The sequence below is a fragment of the Aspergillus terreus genome, genomic scaffold (genome assembly GCF_000149615.1).
Source record: "Aspergillus terreus NIH2624 scaffold_8 genomic scaffold, whole genome shotgun sequence".
Classification (NCBI taxonomy): domain Eukaryota; kingdom Fungi; phylum Ascomycota; class Eurotiomycetes; order Eurotiales; family Aspergillaceae; genus Aspergillus; species Aspergillus terreus.
Window position 1 is genome coordinate 429259 of NT_165931.1, and position 17294 is coordinate 446552.

Genomic DNA, 17294 nt, shown 5'->3' on the forward strand with positions numbered 1-17294 from the left:
CGTCAACCCCATTGTGTTATCCGTGCTATCGCCATCTTGACGATGCTTCTGTTGTCGGCCCAATATGGGCTCCCGACTTGACGAAAACTCCTCTATAGTTCGCAAACGTATTGAGTCGCGTAAGTCCTTCCCCAACTGCCTGTGGCTGTTATTCTTTCATATGGACCCTCCACTAACACGACCCAGATACTTTTGATCATGAAGAAGGCGAAGAGTATGAAGGCTCGACGTTCGGCGGCTTCGGCGACTATATGCGTCGCAAGAAGCTCAAGCTACAGAACTTGGACGCCGAAATTCGCTCGTCGGCTGGTGACTGTCCTCCCATCTTTCGTGGTGTAGTCGCACATGTCAACGGGTACACGCAGCCTTCTCTGCAGGATCTCCATCGGCTGATCGTTAGCCATGGCGGCGGGTTCTTGCAATATCTTGATGGGAAGACAGCTGCCACTCATATCATCGCCAGCTCCTTAACCCCGAAGAAGCGAGAAGAATTCCGGAGATACCGTATCGTCAAACCAGCGTGGGTAGTGGAAAGCATTAAAGCGGGGCGACTGCTCCCATGGGACTCGTTTCGGGTTGTTGATGAAGGGCAGTCGCAGAAGATCTTGAGATTCGACAACGGACGTATTCTCAGCCAGTCAAATTCTCCACAATCGAGATACAGAGACCAAAGTACGTCAAGTTGGTATGCGTCCCAACTGAAGGAATCTATGGTGGTCATGGAGACTGGACTGGATGAATCTTTACCTCGTTTGGTTGATACCACCACAACCACTGAATCAGCATCGGATGATCGTTTGATCAACCAATCTCAGTCGGATTATGGTGAATTCCCCAGCTTTACGTCCTATGAAGACACCACCAAACGGCCAACACCCCCAGAGCCTCGCATTATCGAGGATACCGAGGCTCCAGTGACCAACATACCTCCTTCGGAACAGGTAGATCCAGCGTCGGATTCAATGGATGATCAACCACCGGACCCTCCACCCGATGTAGCCCCTAGTCCCCCGTCCGCCGGGCATGACACCATCGCTGTCAGATCTGACATGACCCCAGAGGAATATAATGCACAACTCTTAGCAGATCCTCGGATGAGGAACTCCAGCGTCGCCAATCCCGAGTTTATACAACAGTTCTACAGAGAATCCCGATTGCACCACCTTTCGACCTGGAAAGCTGAACTGAAGGCTCAGCTTCAGGCAAGCGCTCGGGAGAAATCCCAAGCACAAGATTCGCGTCGCAAACTTGCACCTGGTGCAAGGCGCTATATACTCCACGTTGACTTCGATTGCTTTTTTGCAGCTGTATCGTCGCTTAAACACCCAGAACTCGATGGCAAGCCAGTCGCCATCGCTCATGGTACTGGGTCAGGCTCTGAGATTGCAAGCTGCAACTATCCTGCCCGCGCTCGGGGGGTCAAGAACGGCATGTGGATGAAAGGTGCTCTTCAGGAATGCCCTGAGTTGAAGGTGCTACCTTATGATTTTGCCGCGTACGAAGATGCGAGCCAGAAATTTTACAGCTCTATTCTTTCCATTGATGGTGTCGTCCAGAGTGTTAGCATTGACGAGGCACTCGTGGATATCACGACACAATGCCATGAGGCTGGCGGCACTGATGGCCGTGGAATATCCGAAGGTTCCATCTATCGAGAACAGGCCAGAGCCGACGAAATAGCGCAGAATCTACGCGACTCTGTGAAAGCAAAGACAGGCTGTGCTGTCTCTGTGGGAATTGGCGGTAACATTTTGCAAGCCAAGGTGGCTTTGCGAAAAGCGAAACCCGCCGGTCAATTCCAGTTGAAACCGGATGCGGTTCTAGACTTCATTGGGAATTTATCTGTACAGAATTTACCTGGAGTTGGGTACAGCCTCGCCACAAAAATGGAGGAGCTTGGCGTGAAGCTAGTCAAAGATATCCGGGAACTGTCGCGTGAGAGGCTCACTTCTACCCTCGGCCCCAAGACAGGCGCTAAGCTCTGGGATTACGCTCGCGGGATTGACCGTACTGAAGTTGGAAACGAAGTGATGCGGAAGTCTGTCTCCGCGGAAGTCAATTGGGGGATCCGGTTCGTCAATCAGGAGCAAGCGGATGATTTCGTCAAGTCGTTGTGCGCCGAGCTCCACCGCCGTCTGGTAGAGAACCTAGTGAAGGGGAAACAATTGACACTGAAAGTGATGCGCAGGTCTGCGGATGCGCCACTGGAGCCGGTCAAACACTTGGGTCACGGGAAGTGTGACACCTTCAACAAGAGTGTCATACTTGGGGTGGCAACGAATGCAACTGATGTTCTCGCTAAAGAGGCAATCTCCATGCTGAAAGGGCTCGCAATTTCGCCTGGTGACTTGCGAGGATTGGGGGTTCAAATGACGAAACTGGAACCTCTCAAACCAGGGCCAGGAGGGAGTGTCAGTAGCAGTCAACAACAACTGAATTTCAAGGCATCTCCCGTGCGCAAAAGCGTCGAGAAACATCACGATCCCGATGATCTGGAAAGCCCTCACAAAGGCGAAACTGACTCAGTTCGCCACGGCCCATCTCTGAATGATAGCACCCAGAAGCCTCTCAATCTTTCGGGCACTCAGTTCATCATGCCAACCCAAACAGACCCTAAGGTCGTTGCCGAACTTCCCAATGACATCAGATCCCGACTTATCTCGCAGGGCAAGTCCCGACAAAATTCTCGATCAACTTCGCCTTGCCCTCCCGCACGCAATGCCCAACGATCTGCAGCAACAGAACTCCCTCCTCAGTCCCAGCTAGACCCTGACGCCCTTGCCGCGTTGCCCGAGGATGTACGAGCCGAAGTACTTGGTTATTACAACCAGCCATCGAGGACAACAAACCCCCCGCAAGCAGCAGCTATTGCATCAAGCGCTCGGCCCTCATCGTCAGGAGGCCTGATGTTCAAAAAGCCTACAACGCCAACCAAGAAGCGACGCGGCCGCCCTAGCACTAAAGCAGTCGGCAACATGACCCTTACGCAATCGAACTTCATGTTTGTCAGGACAACCACGTCCTCGACGGTGAATGAGGAGCCTCGTTCAAGGCAGGCCACCCCGGGGGTAGAAGAAACGGAAATATCAGAGGAGTTCCTCGCAGAGCTCCCAGATGACATCCGCCGCGAAGTTCTCGAGGAGCAAAAGAGGGCCCGTATGTTGCAACAGCGTTCTACCAACGCCCCTGCGTCAGCAAAACTCCAACCGCCCGCCCCTGCCCCTGCCCCGCCACAGCCGCAAAAACGACTGAAGCTTCCTCCACTCCCCGAGAAACCTACATTCACGTCCAGGAAGCTTTCAAGTCTGCCAGATTTGCGCAATGCAGTTGGTTCCTGGCATGCGGCGTTCGCTGACGAAGGTCCTTTCACTGATGACGTTGATTCACTTTCTCACTACCTGACCCGTGTCGTTCTCGAAGAGAAAGATATCGACAAAGCCGTGTCTGTTGTCAGCTGGTTGACATGGCTCGTTGAGGATATGAAGGAAGCAAGTGGACCTTCTAAAAGCGCATCGACTAGTCGCTTGGAAGGCACAGTCACCTGGGATGAAGCCTTACAGAAGATTCGCACGAGCGTCAATGAAGGTCTCGACAAACGAGGGTTGCCTCATGCCGACTTCGCTTGATTTTCATGGTAAATTATTTTTAGCTGTGTATATCCAGAGCGACGAGTCTACGATTTCTCATGACGTTTTGGAAAAGATTGGAATATTCGCTGTCCATGTCTTATCAGGTTTAGTAGTCTGTATTCAAACCTAATGTGTATACTATTGGCACAGTGCCACCATTCGCAAAACAAGTGATAGCGTAACGAACGGATCTATTAGCCTGGAACAGTCCTGACTCTACGCAAAATTAGAACAACACAGAATGAAGCGCATCACAACGAACTATACCACTCGGTCTATGATTTCGCCTGCCAAGCCTCATTGCGGAAATAGCGAAGCATTTTCCCAACGAGCTCCTGAGTCAGAGGGCCTGCATTAGCAAGAGTAGGGGACACCCTTCTCGCATTATTGGTATGCCACTGCAATGACCGCCGGGGCTGATCCGTGTCGTATTTGCTAGCGAAGAAATCGAGTAACTTGAACGGCGGATTGGCGTCGAGGTCGGGCTTCGACATCCTCAGCCGCCGGACCCATTCCTGTTGCTCCACCTCCTCAAACTCGAGCCCCTCAGCGCGGAGATATCTAAGCAAATCCCGAGTCCAGTGGAAGGAATGCTGGCTCACAATGTTGAAAACAACTTTGGAGTCTGTGACAGAAGACAGGCTAGCCCCAACACTGGAGAGGGAGATGTCGATCACGGTGCCTGCGACAACGTCCACGGGTAGCCAGAGGGGAGATTCATCGAGCTTCGGTAGGGCGCCTATCGTAATCGCGCTCTGCAACATCAGCGGGATGGCCTCCGTTGCGTTCCAGATGCCGTTTTCCTGGTCCCCGATGACCTGGCCGATACGAAGAACGCGCGCAGGGAGACGGGCATCCTGAGCGGCCTTCACGCAGATGTGCTCTGCTACAAGCTTCGATTGCGCGTACCCCATGTTCTGGGCGTGATTGAGCTTCGGTAGTGCCTCCGGAACAACGTCGGCATCCGTATTGACCACGGTGCTGACGGATGAACAGAAGTTGAAGGATGCCGGTGCTGGTCTTTGGGCCTTCAGACATAGGTCGATAAGATTCTTGAGACCCCCAATGTTGGTGTGTTCAAAGCTCATGAGTCTCATGTTGAAGTTAACCGACCAGGCACAGTGGATTACGTCTGTGAGCTCGGAGGTGATCGTGTTGTAGGTGAATGAATCGAAGCCCAGCTGAGGGTCCGACAGATCACAGGGGAGCGCGACGAGTTTGCTGCGGGCTGCGTCGGGAAGTTTCTCGTATATTTGCCGGGTGCGCATGGATGCGGCGAGGCGTTCGTAGGCCGCGATGGGAGAACCTGCACGTATGGGACAGTAGACCTTTTGGACAATATCCATGGCCGAAAGCTGTGCAACGACGTGGCCGCCCAATGACCCGGTGGCACCCGTTACCAGTATGTATCTCCCGTCCAAGCCATTCGGGCGTGGTTTATGCCTCTCGAACAGGCTATACCTCGCTATTAAGCTGCTCATTTGGTCCTCCACCGACACGACACCGTTCACAGACCCGGAGTTGAGTGAGTCAAGGTAGCGCGCAAGAGAGTTGATCGTAGGATGGTCAAAAGCGATATTCAGTCCGAGCTTGTGTCCATTGGTATTTAACGTCTTAAGAATGACCGATCGCAGTTGAGTCGCTTGGAGCGAGTCCATTCCAAGGGAAAAGAAGTCAGAGTCATCGGTAAGTCGAGCGTTATCCTTGAGAGGTAAGAGCTGGAGGAGTTGTTTCCTAATAAATGCTCTCAGCTCTGCCTCTGATAGCACTTGCGATCCGGTCATAGCATCTTCTGTCTCATAGGCTCTCTCGAGTAGATCAGCAAACTCCCTGTAAAAAGCTTGTCGGATGACGGTGCCCTTGTCGGTGCGAGGGAATTTGGTATTCTCAGGTAGGACGATGATCATACTCCTTGAGAGCTGACCAAACGCGGGCATCGCCTCGTGCGCCTTCTCGATGCTGGGCCAGATGATATCGATGATAGCGTCGTCAGAAAGAGACGAAGTGCCGGGAGCACGAATCACCACCAGACCAATGCAGGCCTTGCCAGCTCCAAATACAATAGCTTCGGCCACTTCGCTGTGTTGTCTGACTCTGCCTTCCATGTCCAACGGGTTCACCTTCTCGCCGTTCACCAGGACGATGGTGTCGTCAAGTCGAGCATAATACTTGTACGCCTCCATGTTTGGGTGCTTTATGAAGAGGTCCTTCATGGCGTAAGAGCCATCAGGTCTGTTAGACATAACTTTTGACGGCCATCCATCGAGACAGATGATCTCGAATATCCCTGGAAATCTTTCTTCAAACCGGAGGTAGGGCTTCACAGCTTCAGTTGGGCGCACGTAATCCCATTCTTTATCTTCACGTGGCCGCATGGACGTCATCAATTGTCCGGTCTCGGTCCTGTGTTCATCCGTCAGAATGCTCTATTCAGGATCACTTATGCCAATGTATACTCACGATCCATAATGGCTGACGAGATGCACTCCCTTAGAAACAAGGAGGTTCCCCAGCGAGTCTGGACAAGCGGAGCCACCGAACATAACAGCTTTAAGCTTGGCCAGCTCAGCTATACCTTCCTCGGTTTCAGCGAGAAGCTTCAGCGCGTACGGAACACCGTAGAATATCTCCAGGTCATGGGAGCGCATAATATCCAGCAGATACTGTCTTGTCAGCGGGAGGTCCGCATTGTAGAGCCACAGTCTCTTGCATGAGTGGATGGTGCGGAAGAGCACGCTAAGCCCATGGTTATGATACAGTGGCAGTGTGATGAAGCCGGACATATTCATGTTCGAGGCGTAGTTCTTAAGTGCTGCTGTTTGAGTATGGAAAATCGGTTTTGGGAGACCCGTCGATCCGCTCGAGTGGATGATCCAGGCGACATGGTTCGATTCCGCAGCCATGTCAAGCCAGGGAGTGACATTCGTGTCGACTTCATTGGTCGTAATGGGATAATTGTAGACTTCCTCAGTGGGTATCTCGTCGACATGCAGATCTGGTAGTCGCTTCTTGATCTCTTTGGCCGTGTCCCTAAGCGAGGCATGGATGAACATATGACGCGACTGTGTCCTTTCCAGCAACGAGACGTAGGCTTCCACAGATATTCTCGTAGAGAGAAGAAGTCCGGTATGGCCTAGCTTAGCCAGTGCCAAGAGCATCACCAGGTAGTTGAGATTAGAAGGACCAAGCATCGCCATTACTGCTGGAGTAGTTTTCGACGACGACCGAGGCGGAACTCGGGATTCCAGCAACTTGGCCACCCGAAAGGCGAAAATATCCAACTGCTGTAGCGGATAGTCGACATATTCAATGCCACTTGATGGATAGGAGATAATAGGTTGCGAGACACCTAGGGAGGCACGATGTCGGATAAGCTCATCAACCGTACGTGGATCTTTCTGAGGATTTCGGCCGGTGAGTTGGGATTCGTCCTCCCTCAGCTTCTCTGATACAGATGGGGGTTGGGGAGGGACTGTCGACAACATATTCGTGGTTGTTGTTCTCGGAATGGTGCATTCGTAGACTGGGAAGAGATCAGTGTTAGATTGACTGGGAATGCCTTAGTCTTTAAATGACTGACTCTCGGTGGACGGGAATACGGATGGCGTTGAATAGACTCTAGCAAATCCGACCATCTTCCTCTGTCCAAGGTCATGGTAACCTGGTTGTATGCCCGGAAAAGCACAGTGGAGTGCGTCGGACTTTTATCCGAGGCGCCTCAAGTGTATTTCAGTGCCGCGAATTAGAGTCTCCATGCGGAAAAGCTCAAAACGTGTCCTGTGAAAAGACTCAGGATAGGTGTTTTTTTCACAAAGTACCCTAATATGGAAATCGGATAAGAAACCCTGGAGAGCATGATCCGCCAAGTTATGGAGCCTTGGCGGCGACAGGCAAGAATAGCCAAAACTAATAGAAAGAATATATCGAGTCGAATTATCCAAAACTTGATATCTACTAGTTTCTGTGTAGAGTCCGGGGAAGAGTGCCCTCGGAGGTCGCCCACTATTTCACAATAGCTCTATAAGGCCGCGTTGGAAGGATCGTTCGGAAGGTTGGAAAAGGCCTATATAAATCATCAGCGGGCTGCATATCGGCAGAAAAGTTGATTCTACTTACCCAGGAATCCAGTTGGGTCCACCAAATGGAGCCATCCAGGTTATCAAGAAGCCCGAACTCTTCGTCCGGGGCGAACTGGGTCCCTAACAGAGCATCCGCCTGCAACCCATCGGTATAGCCCATAGACTCGGCATTGAGAGATCCCGGGAGACCAATGCTAGACATGTCAGCAGCCCTTTGCCCCATGCTAGTATCCTGGTTTCCTAACGACGAGTCAAGTATACCCTCTGAAGAGTTTCCAGACTGGTCGAGGGACAAGGGGGCACCAATTTGCCGGTGCACTTCCAATCTCAACTCCTCGAGAATTATACTGTATCGACGACTCGGGCAGTTCTTGCGCGTGGCCTCCGCAAGGTGTTGCTGGCATGACTCTCCCAGAGTGAAAAGGAATCGTAGGCGATCCGTGTCCTCCACAACATCTGAAGATGCTTGCAGTGAAGAGCTTAATCGATATTGCTGAATCGTGTAGATATAGACCACGGTGATGGCACAGAAACACACATAATGGGTGAACCAAAACGATTGTATCAAGACACCTTGTTTACCGAGGCCGTCCACCAGCGTCATGACATCCTCGGCAGCCGCTATGCACTTACGGATATGGCCTGTTACGGTGGGATGGGGGATTGAAGGCCTGCGACCCAAGTCTGTGAAGTCATTTAAAAGGAAGGACCGTGTCGCATGAATCATGGAGTGCGAATACGCCAGCTGCAGCACTTGGCTCTGGCGACATAGTGGTGGAATCAAACTGGACGGCCGAACGCCGTTGAACAGCGGAGGGGCAGTTTCTCTCCATCTTTCCAGCTCTGAGACGAGACGGACCGCTGTCTCAAGCGGTGGATCACGAGAACGGGGGTTCACTGTATAGAGCTGTCGAGAAATCTCGCCAAGGATACGACCAAGTCTGCGAACAGCAACGGATCAGGACAAACCCGGAGAATGGGAAGCATCGAAAAACGGGCACAGACCTGAAATGAAGAACAGAGGCAATCATCATGCAGTCCGCGGACCCGGTTCTTCGCTCCGGATCCTCCTCCAGCATATCCTCGTCGTTCATCTCATCCGGCAACTCTTGGTCGGTGTCTTCATCATGAAGCAAGCGTGGTCTTCCAAACATGACACTGAGATACTTATCTAACGTATACGCGCTCCAGAAGATTCGTTTTCGAAGCTCGCGTTCGAGATAGCTGTTGCCGTTTCTCGAGACCTTGGCCGGGCATTTCCGATGCAGCCCCAGGGCAGTTACGAGTTGTAATGCTGTGCCAAATGCATACCAGCACTCATTAGCCCTCGATGACGAGAGAAGATAGAGACACTGGCCCAGTCGCGCCTGAACAGTCTCTAACCGTGGAGGCCCAGCTTCTAGTGACGACATGTGCTTTGACGCCGCATACCACCGTTCACTGCGATTGTTAGTCTTCTGCGGCCTGGGCATCGATAATAAAAATCAAGGACTACAGACCTTCCGCTCAAAGAGCCTGGCGGCTGCCCCGGCTTCTGCTCCTCATATAACGTGCCTACCGCGAATATCATGAGTATGATGGCAGTCCGGGACACCATACATCCCGTCGGCAGGTTCGACGAGGAAATGTTGAGCTCGTACACCTGTTTCAGCCATGCCTCCACACTCCCTCGATGTAAAAATCGGTAAGTCACCATAGAAAAATCAAAATAAATGGTCACGAGATCCTTGGCCTTCTCGAAAGGTGGAAGAGTAAAGCCGGTGTCGTGGTAGTTCGTGTAAGGCTTATCGCCGAACATGCAAACCGGCGCGTTCTTAGCACATCCTTCATCCTGCAGGTTATCCGGCACAGCGTGTAACTCATCCTGGCGCAAGCGACGCCACACCCGATTGAGGAAAGACACCCCAGACGCAGGTCCAAGATAATTTCCTTCAAAGTCCGTGGCCACCGGGTCGGGCGAGTTACGGTCTGACACCTCCGCCCTCTGCCTCGGCGCCGCCTGCTGCACAGGTGCCACGGCTCGTGGGGAGCTCCTTGTAGATCGGTGAGATATCGAGGAGAGGCTCGCACGACTAGCCCGAGGGATCGGATTGCCAGCCGCATACTTGGCCGCTATGGATGGCGGAGCCGGTGGTGGCTCAGGAGGTAGGCCTCTCGAATAGGCGGCGTTGTATTCACAAGGCAGGGAGAGCCGTGTACATCTCACACAAGGCAGAGTCCCCGTGCACCGGGTCTTCTTCTCCTTGCAGTGATCACAGGCACGGGTGATTTTCTGTCTCGGGCCGTTGGCCTTACTGACCAGCGGCTCCGACGCCTTTCTCTTCCGCCGTGCAGTAGACGCTTCATGATTGCTCTCGGGATCGGACAGCCGTTGGCTGTGGGGAGATATCGCGGTCTGATTTCCGGGCGACAGGCGGGTGTCCACCCCGGAAATCACAGTCGTTGCCATTGGCTTAGCCGGAAGAAGGCCTCTTGAATGAATGGGTCCAGGCCGAGGCTCGAATGCATCAACCGTCTCTTCTGGCCTGTTTTCCGGCGCTGGTCGATGTGCTTTTACGCAAGAAGAGATTATTGAAGGGGAAGCACGAGTCACAGCAGGAGAAATTTCCGGGCAGTCGGCGGATTCGACCATCACGACCGATGGGTGCGTATTTGCCGTGCGGGGTTGGAATTGATAGGACGACTCCACCGTGGCCAGCGGAGAGAATCCGGGGTGGGGGTTCCAAGCGTGTGCATCGCAGTGGAAATGTTGAATCGGAGGCAAATGACGCAGGAGGGTGTATGGGACATGAAGAGGACAAGGACAAGATAAGGTACGCCCGGTGGCATCCTGAGGAGAATCATGAAGGTGTCCATGAGGAGGTTCTATATGAGTTGGTGATCGGGATGTACAGGTTACCCTATTTGGAAGCCGCTGAGTCAGCCGCCCAGGCATCCATTCTTATACTCCCACATCTCAGACAATTGAAACAACAGGACGCCGTTGCAGAAGAGTCCCTCGCCGGTCCGTCCCCAAGCGATGCTGATTTATACAGATATGCGACACTAAAGCGGTCAATGAAGGCTATTAAACTTCTCCTAAAAGCCCATTGATACGGAACATCCGAACACGCTCGTAAGGCTGGATTGCGGAATGTAGATAGAGGGAGATGTTGATTAATTGCGCTGGAGTACTGACCTCCAGCTGACACACCCCAATACTCTGTTCATTGCTACCTTATATTCCTCCAGACGGGGACAGAAGGTGGATCGGCCGGCCCTTCGTCCCCCATTCCACCACGCAAAGCATATGGGCTCTACCTTTCACACCCCTCCACTCAGCATCTGGTCTGTAGCAGTCGAGCATCGCCGCTATCGATGATGCACTCTGGCATGACCCAAGGAGAAAGAAGCCAACGGACCGTCCCCCCATTGCTTTTGACGGACTCGACGTAGGAGAGGAGCCCATTCCCTGGCCTCGGTGGAATATATTCCGCGAGCCACAGCAAACACTGCAGGTTCTCAAATGAGCCTTAAGCATGGAAGAAGAGGAAACAGTAATCATGGTAATATAGGTATATGGTATGTTGATGATAGCCTTAGCCAGTATGAACTCGATGCTTTCCCACGCTCCTTCTGCTCATTCTTCGATCAGAACTAGAGGCACGCCACCTGATCATTTTTCACCCTGGCTAGTCCATCATACAACGAGGCAGTTCCTCTTCTTCCGCTTCTTCGCGGGCTCGGTCTCTTCCTCGCCACCGGGAATTCATTATTACGCCGGCTCGCCCTGCACGAGGGGTATAGCACGGCAAGATCGTGGGTGGATGGCGGTCAACGCAATCAAGGCAGGGGAGGGAAGGCAGGAGGTAAGGGGGTAGGATATGAATGGATGTTTCTTTCGGTTGATGGATACTCGGTCGATGTCGGTCCTCGGCGAATGTCCTCCCCCACGGTCATGTCCAGTTGTCTGGGGTGCGACTGGTCCCATCTGGAGTGGTGCTTGCGGTGGAAATCGGATTTTCGCTCATATCCAGTGCCTTGCGTTTCTTCGGCCCTCCACTCAGCGACTGGGTCACAACGGCCAGAATCTCTTCATGCGAAGCGCCCGATCGAATAATATTGATAATGGCATCCACGCTGACGCCATCGCCCGTGCGAATGGCTTCGATCAGCTGCTCAAGAAACCCGCGATAATACTTGAGCTCTTCCTGCGCGCGCTTGGCCGCAACTTTCCGACGCTTGTCGGCATATTCGTCGATGATACACTCGCGCCCATGGATGGCGCATTCAGTGCAAGGGCTCCCGGTGGTGTCCGCGCTGCACTAGAGAGGACGGAAGGGTGTTAGATGGGAAGACAAGGGAGGTAATCGGGATATTTTCCATCGAGCGATCCGCGAGTATGAAAGCAAGTAATTGCGACAGCAAAGGGTCCAATATGCCTCGAACGACAACGGGCTCAACAGATCACGAGGCACAGCTGGGGTTTCAGTACCTTTGTTCGCCGACGTTTACATTCACCACAAGCGGCGGATGCTCGCTTTATTTTACCCTCGTCACTTGGAGGGCCTGGTGTAGGAGGATCCGGTACCATCCTCGGAGCAATAGGCCGAAGAGGCCTGGACGGCCCTTGATGGGCCATGGTCTCACAAAGTGTATGTATAGGGTGGTGCTAAACGCGACCACCAGCAGGAATGGGCGAACACTGCTGAAGAGGACCGAGAGGGGGTGGGAGCGACGCCCGAGTAAGAAATCTTAGCATACACACCTTGGAGGGGGCACATCTAAGCCAGGCTGCTTGAATAAAGCATGCTCACAAAAGGATCCAGCTATCAGGGTGAAAATATTCGCAGGACCGGAGATACCAGTTTGATAACGATGACCCCAGGCCGCCGACAAAGAGAGAAGGTGCGTGGGCGGGAAGATAGTTGCGGATGTTGGCAGGGGAAAAGGACGGAGAGGAAAACAAGGAAGCCGGGAAAGGGCCAAAAAAATAAAATAAAATAGATAAATAAAAAAGAAAAGAAAAGAAAATCAAGCCAAACACTAAAGGAGACTCCTTGTCCACGGGTAGGTAGTAGCTCATGTACCCGACAGAATATGTGGAACCAAATTGGCCAAATTATTCAACGCTGGTCAGCGATGAACAAGAGGGATTGACAATGGGCGACGGGGGTGACACAGAAAGCCCAGCCCTTTTTGAGTAGTAGAGCTCTTATTGGTTGAATCGATTGTTTCCAGGGAATGGGAGAAACATTTATTAAAAAAAAAAATCGATGAAACCTTGCACACGCCAGAGTGGAGGCTGTGTGCGAGTGTTGCGCTGCACGATCCGGGGGTTCTGTCGCTGCTGTTTATGGCTTGGTTGGGCTATCGACTGCCGGACCGGCGAACGGGAGCTCGTTCTCGAGATATCAATGTGAATTTGGTGGTCGAGACTCTCTGGATCAACCGTCCATTCCACTGTTTTTGCCCCCGTTTCTTCGCTTTTCCTTCGCCCCTCGCGAGGCACCAGTTCTGTCAAATTCGCGACATCTTGGTACAGACGCCAATTCGGTCCGCCCTTATTTCGGATCCGACAGTGAAGAACTTCGAGATTCGGGCTTCCTGATTCGGCCACGATACCCCTGGTGGTCGCCGACTAACGAGTGCGGGCTGGAGGGTGAGGGCGAATTCGATGGCGAGTTGATTCCGGAGACATTATCCGGCTTGAATGATAGGACATGAGAGAGCGGCAGATAGCGGGAGTAGGCAATAGAAGCCCCATTCACTCTAGCCCCCTTGGGTCACTCCTATGTGCGCCTGTTGTTTGGCAAAAGACGCACGGGTTAGTAACCAGTAGGTTACGATCATCGCAGAGGACGATACTTACTGTGGAGATTGGTTGGTCTCCAATGGGTTCACCCCCCCGGTATATGGGAAGAGGGTGGGCTGAGAGAACAGTAGGTTTGAGAGAGATGAGCCTCTGACGTTAGGGAGCCAAAGTTATTCCTGCCTCGTGGAACGGGCCATGATGGAGGCGACTAAGTGGAGATCTACCCAAAACACCGTCGGGTACAGCGCGGCAAGGCGTCTGTTGGAAGCAACTTCTGCAGTCCAAACTTTGGGACCCGATATATCGAGGAGTCGCTGTCAAACTTGCACGTGATGCCGCCTCGATGCGCCGTCCTTCTGAAAGAGGACTAGCGCTGTCTTCGGTTACGTCTCCGACGGTGACAGCAACACCACCAAACCACATCTAGTAGGTATCTAGTTACATACGTAGAGCATCTAGGTCGAGTGTGAGTGTCTCAGATGCCAAGAGCCTCCGAGGAGGTATCCGATATACAAGTACTCGACTCTGAAATCGCTCGGCCAATATGGAAACTATGGATCAACCGATCTGCACATTGTTACACAATCGTCCCGTGGGCCCTCAGGATCGTGAAGAAATTAAATGGATACCACCATCCGGAATTTAGCGAGATTAGCGCTCTCAAACCCCCTTCGATGCCTTTGCGGGCATGAGTCCCCTCTAACAAACTATCCACTTACGGTGGATTCCAACCAATGGACGTGGGTATCATGATCTCACGTCGCATACCTCTGATCCTTCGGTATGACGATGAAGGAGACGGTGGGTTTGGCAATGCTGGCGAGAGTGGTGACTACTCCAATGTCCCTAGGGGTCGGTGTTGTCAAACAAGGGACACCACTGGTCAGGACCACCGGATGACGCCGTGGTGGCAAATCCCAGCCCATCGCATCCCCACACGCGCAGTTGACATGATGTGATGGCTTGCCTCAAGTGGGTATATCGATAACCGTGTCGCCTTGAGCAATTGGCTCGGTTTATTGCCTCTTTCTGGAATGGAACAGAGGGGAAGGCCGCAGAAGCTATACGGGCTCTGCTGCATCGATGGCTGCTCCGCAGGTTAAGCGCTATGGGCCGCGCCATATGTACGTCAAGCCATAATCGTCACTTTAGTCTTTTTCAACGATCGGTCGACCACTCACCATCCTACGATCCGATGCGTCGCCTACCAGCCACTGACACGTACATTCGTCTGGACTCCTCTTCCGCAGGAAGAACGAAGGAAAACGGGGAAAGAAGTTGCAACGTTGATTTGAAAGTCATATACAATAGTCTCCGGTACTGTTCCAGAACGACCGACGACGGGTAGAAGAGAATCGGGAAATGTCTCCAATGCTGAAGAGAAAGACCCCTTAATAGATGGGTCGGCCCTCGTCCCACCGCCGGGGCCCTTCGGGGGTTTGGGTTGGGGCACCGGACTCAACTTGCTGTGAAGGTTGCTCACCGAGAGGAGTGGACGACTCCCCGCTGTAACTAACCCGTGCCTGTGGACTGCGACTACTTCCTTCGAGGTCGCCTCGGATGCTGCCGATCCCCCCAATCCATTCCCAGACACGCGCTACATCTCCGCCACGACCCTCGCGTACTGCCGCCCGGATGTTAGCATTCCCTTCGACGACCTGGCGAACCCGCTTCCAAAGCTCCTCCCGGCGACTGCCCCGCAATTCAGAACGAAGCACGTCGTCGCGCAGTTGACCGATCGGGATGTATGGTTCGCGTGCGTCTCCTCGAGCATGTAAGGCGGCCTGAGTGGCAAGACGATCAAGCGTGGTAGCGACCAATTCTGGGACTCGCGCCAGATCGGCGCGGCGCGCAAGGACTCTTGAGCGAGCGTAGATCAGGACACATGTGCAGAGCGCTAGAACTGAAAGAGGGAGTCGATACGCGAGGAGAGAGAGTCGGATGTAGCGGCGGAAGGCGCATGTGAGGGGAAGGCGGCTGATGGATGTAGAGGTGAGGGTGAGGACAGATGAAGGTCTGTGATTGTAGTGTCGCCTCTGTTAGTTCCGGTATACACGTCAGAACCATAATCCTTTGATGCTGGCGCAGACGCTAGCGGGGCGCGGGAAGCAATGCGGCAGGGAAACGAAGATGGACAACTCACTGTTTGGTCTTGCTCACGACCTCCTCTCTTCCGATAATCTCTCCCAAAGCGCCCTTCCACAAATCATCAAACTCTGCATCGCTCATCCCTTTTCTCCTTTTCCTGCCGACCTCTTGTCTCAAGTCGGGCTCGCTAATCTCTGGCCCTTCCGCATCCTTCCCATCCTCCGTGAGCTCACCGCATTCCCACTTTGCGCGACGATCGCGAAGCTCTTCGATTGCCTTGTCAGCCACGGCCTTGACCCGGCGTGCCTTTTCGCTGTCTGGTTCGCATGTGGGTGGAAGGGGGATAAGCCCGCCCAGGGACAACGGATGTGGTTTCAGAAGGAAGTCGTGCTCACAGAGAGCTTCGAAGTTCGGGTAGCAGAAGGCGTGTGGTGGGCAAGGCTCACACTGTGGTTCGAGCACATTGGCCCATTCTGGCACCCTGGTTTCCGCCAGGGACCAGGTCGGTTTCCCAATACCACAGAATCCTATCTCGATCTTCTCCTTGCGCCACCAGGCTCCAAACCCACCAAACAATAGCAGGATGACCAGCCAGGGAGCAATGCGACTCGCAGTTCCTTGTTTGCGCGCTCGACGCCCTTGGGTCTTAGGCGGATACATCAAATCTGCATGTTCCCGCTCCAAGGCCAACTGTTCATCAGGAGTAAATTCCTCGCCAGCACTAATTTCACTCTCGTCATCTTCCTCCTCCGATGCCGACTCTTCCTTTTTAGGTGTGCGCAACTGAGATAGCGGGGACCCTAGCGAGGCCCTCGTCGAGACAACATTACCGACATCAGACTTCCTAGCCCGCAGTCCCTGACCAAACATAGGGCTCTCCGCCGAAACTCGAGACGAGCTCTTGCGTTTCGCACTACCCCTGCCCTCCCACGGGACAGGTGAACTGCCGCTCTGAAACGGATTGTCATCGGTGAAAACGCTCTCGTCCCGCGGTTCCTCCTTAACTGAAGTAGCGGGGGGCTCCGGCTCAGTGGAGGGCGTCATATCACTTCTGCGTAGTCTTCGGGTCGTCGACTTTCGTGGGGTGACTGTATCCGGCATCGCTGGGGTAGTTGGGGCATCGTAACGGGGCTCGATATCAGGTACGCGGGATCGCCTCGCCTCCGATCGCGCAGGGGTCCGTCTCGATGAAGTCGCCGGTGTGGCGGGAGCGCGTGCTTCCTCGGTGTCTGCGGTGGACGCGCGCGCGCTGGCTTTAGAACGGCCCCTCCGGGTACCAGTCGCGGTGGAAACAGTGGATGGCGTTGGCGGAGGAGGCATGGAATCCCGATTCCGGTCGTCAAAGTCGCTGACAATGGAGGCAGCACGACTCGGCATGTCGGTGATACCATCGCTAGTTCTCTTAACGCGGTCTCGCTCTCGAAGAAGCTTCTTGGCCTGTGGCAGGACCTCCTCCTCTAAGATGCGGATGAGCTGCGCCTTCTTCGCGGAGGCGGGATAGGGAACATCGTGGCTGACGAGGATAGACCGTAGACGCGGGACTGTCAGAGAATTAAGGTCGAAGTCAGGGGAGAGATAATCCAGTTCGTCGGCCATGGTGAAAGCTAGGCTAGTAGCCACCAAAGCAGAAGTATTTAAGAAAGTTAGAATTGAGGAACGCTGGAGTCCATATATTCAATGGGAGGCGGAGAAAAAAAATGGAAG

The 17294-nt window shown here is 53.3% G+C and overlaps 5 protein-coding genes across 5 annotated transcripts; 1 reads left to right on the forward strand and 4 right to left on the reverse strand.

Moving 5' to 3' along the window:
- Positions 1 to 64: 64 nt before the first annotated feature.
- ATEG_05794 (putative DNA damage repair protein Mus42) lies at positions 65 to 3626 on the forward strand (the record flags this gene model as incomplete). Its single annotated transcript, XM_001214972.1, has 2 exons — positions 65 to 119; positions 187 to 3626. 2 exons carry the CDS (start codon positions 65 to 67, stop codon positions 3624 to 3626), a joined length of 3495 nt encoding a protein of 1164 aa, XP_001214972.1.
- A 278-nt stretch (positions 3627 to 3904) lies between these two features.
- On the reverse strand, positions 3905 to 7114 carry ATEG_05795 (putative NRPS-like enzyme; the record flags this gene model as incomplete). Its single annotated transcript, XM_001214973.1, has 2 exons — positions 3905 to 6032; positions 6090 to 7114. The coding sequence occupies 2 exons, from the start codon at positions 7112 to 7114 to the stop codon at positions 3905 to 3907; spliced, it is 3153 nt and encodes a 1050-aa protein (XP_001214973.1).
- Positions 7115 to 7647: 533 nt separating this feature from the next.
- ATEG_05796 (Zn(II)2Cys6 transcription factor) lies at positions 7648 to 10340 on the reverse strand (the record flags this gene model as incomplete). Its single annotated transcript, XM_001214974.1, has 5 exons — positions 7648 to 7692; positions 7746 to 8649; positions 8714 to 9148; positions 9208 to 9262; positions 9308 to 10340. The coding sequence occupies 5 exons, from the start codon at positions 10338 to 10340 to the stop codon at positions 7648 to 7650; spliced, it is 2472 nt and encodes an 823-aa protein (XP_001214974.1).
- A 1303-nt stretch (positions 10341 to 11643) lies between these two features.
- ATEG_05797 (Zn(II)2Cys6 transcription factor domain-containing protein) lies at positions 11644 to 12329 on the reverse strand (the record flags this gene model as incomplete). The annotated part of the gene is made up of 2 exons (XM_001214975.1): positions 11644 to 12012; positions 12183 to 12329. The coding sequence occupies 2 exons, from the start codon at positions 12327 to 12329 to the stop codon at positions 11644 to 11646; spliced, it is 516 nt and encodes a 171-aa protein (XP_001214975.1).
- Positions 12330 to 14893: 2564 nt separating this feature from the next.
- Positions 14894 to 17186, reverse strand: ATEG_05798 (putative sister chromatid separation protein (Src1); the record flags this gene model as incomplete). Its single annotated transcript, XM_001214976.1, has 2 exons — positions 14894 to 15518; positions 15646 to 17186. The coding sequence occupies 2 exons, from the start codon at positions 17184 to 17186 to the stop codon at positions 14894 to 14896; spliced, it is 2166 nt and encodes a 721-aa protein (XP_001214976.1).
- Positions 17187 to 17294: the final 108 nt, after the last annotated feature.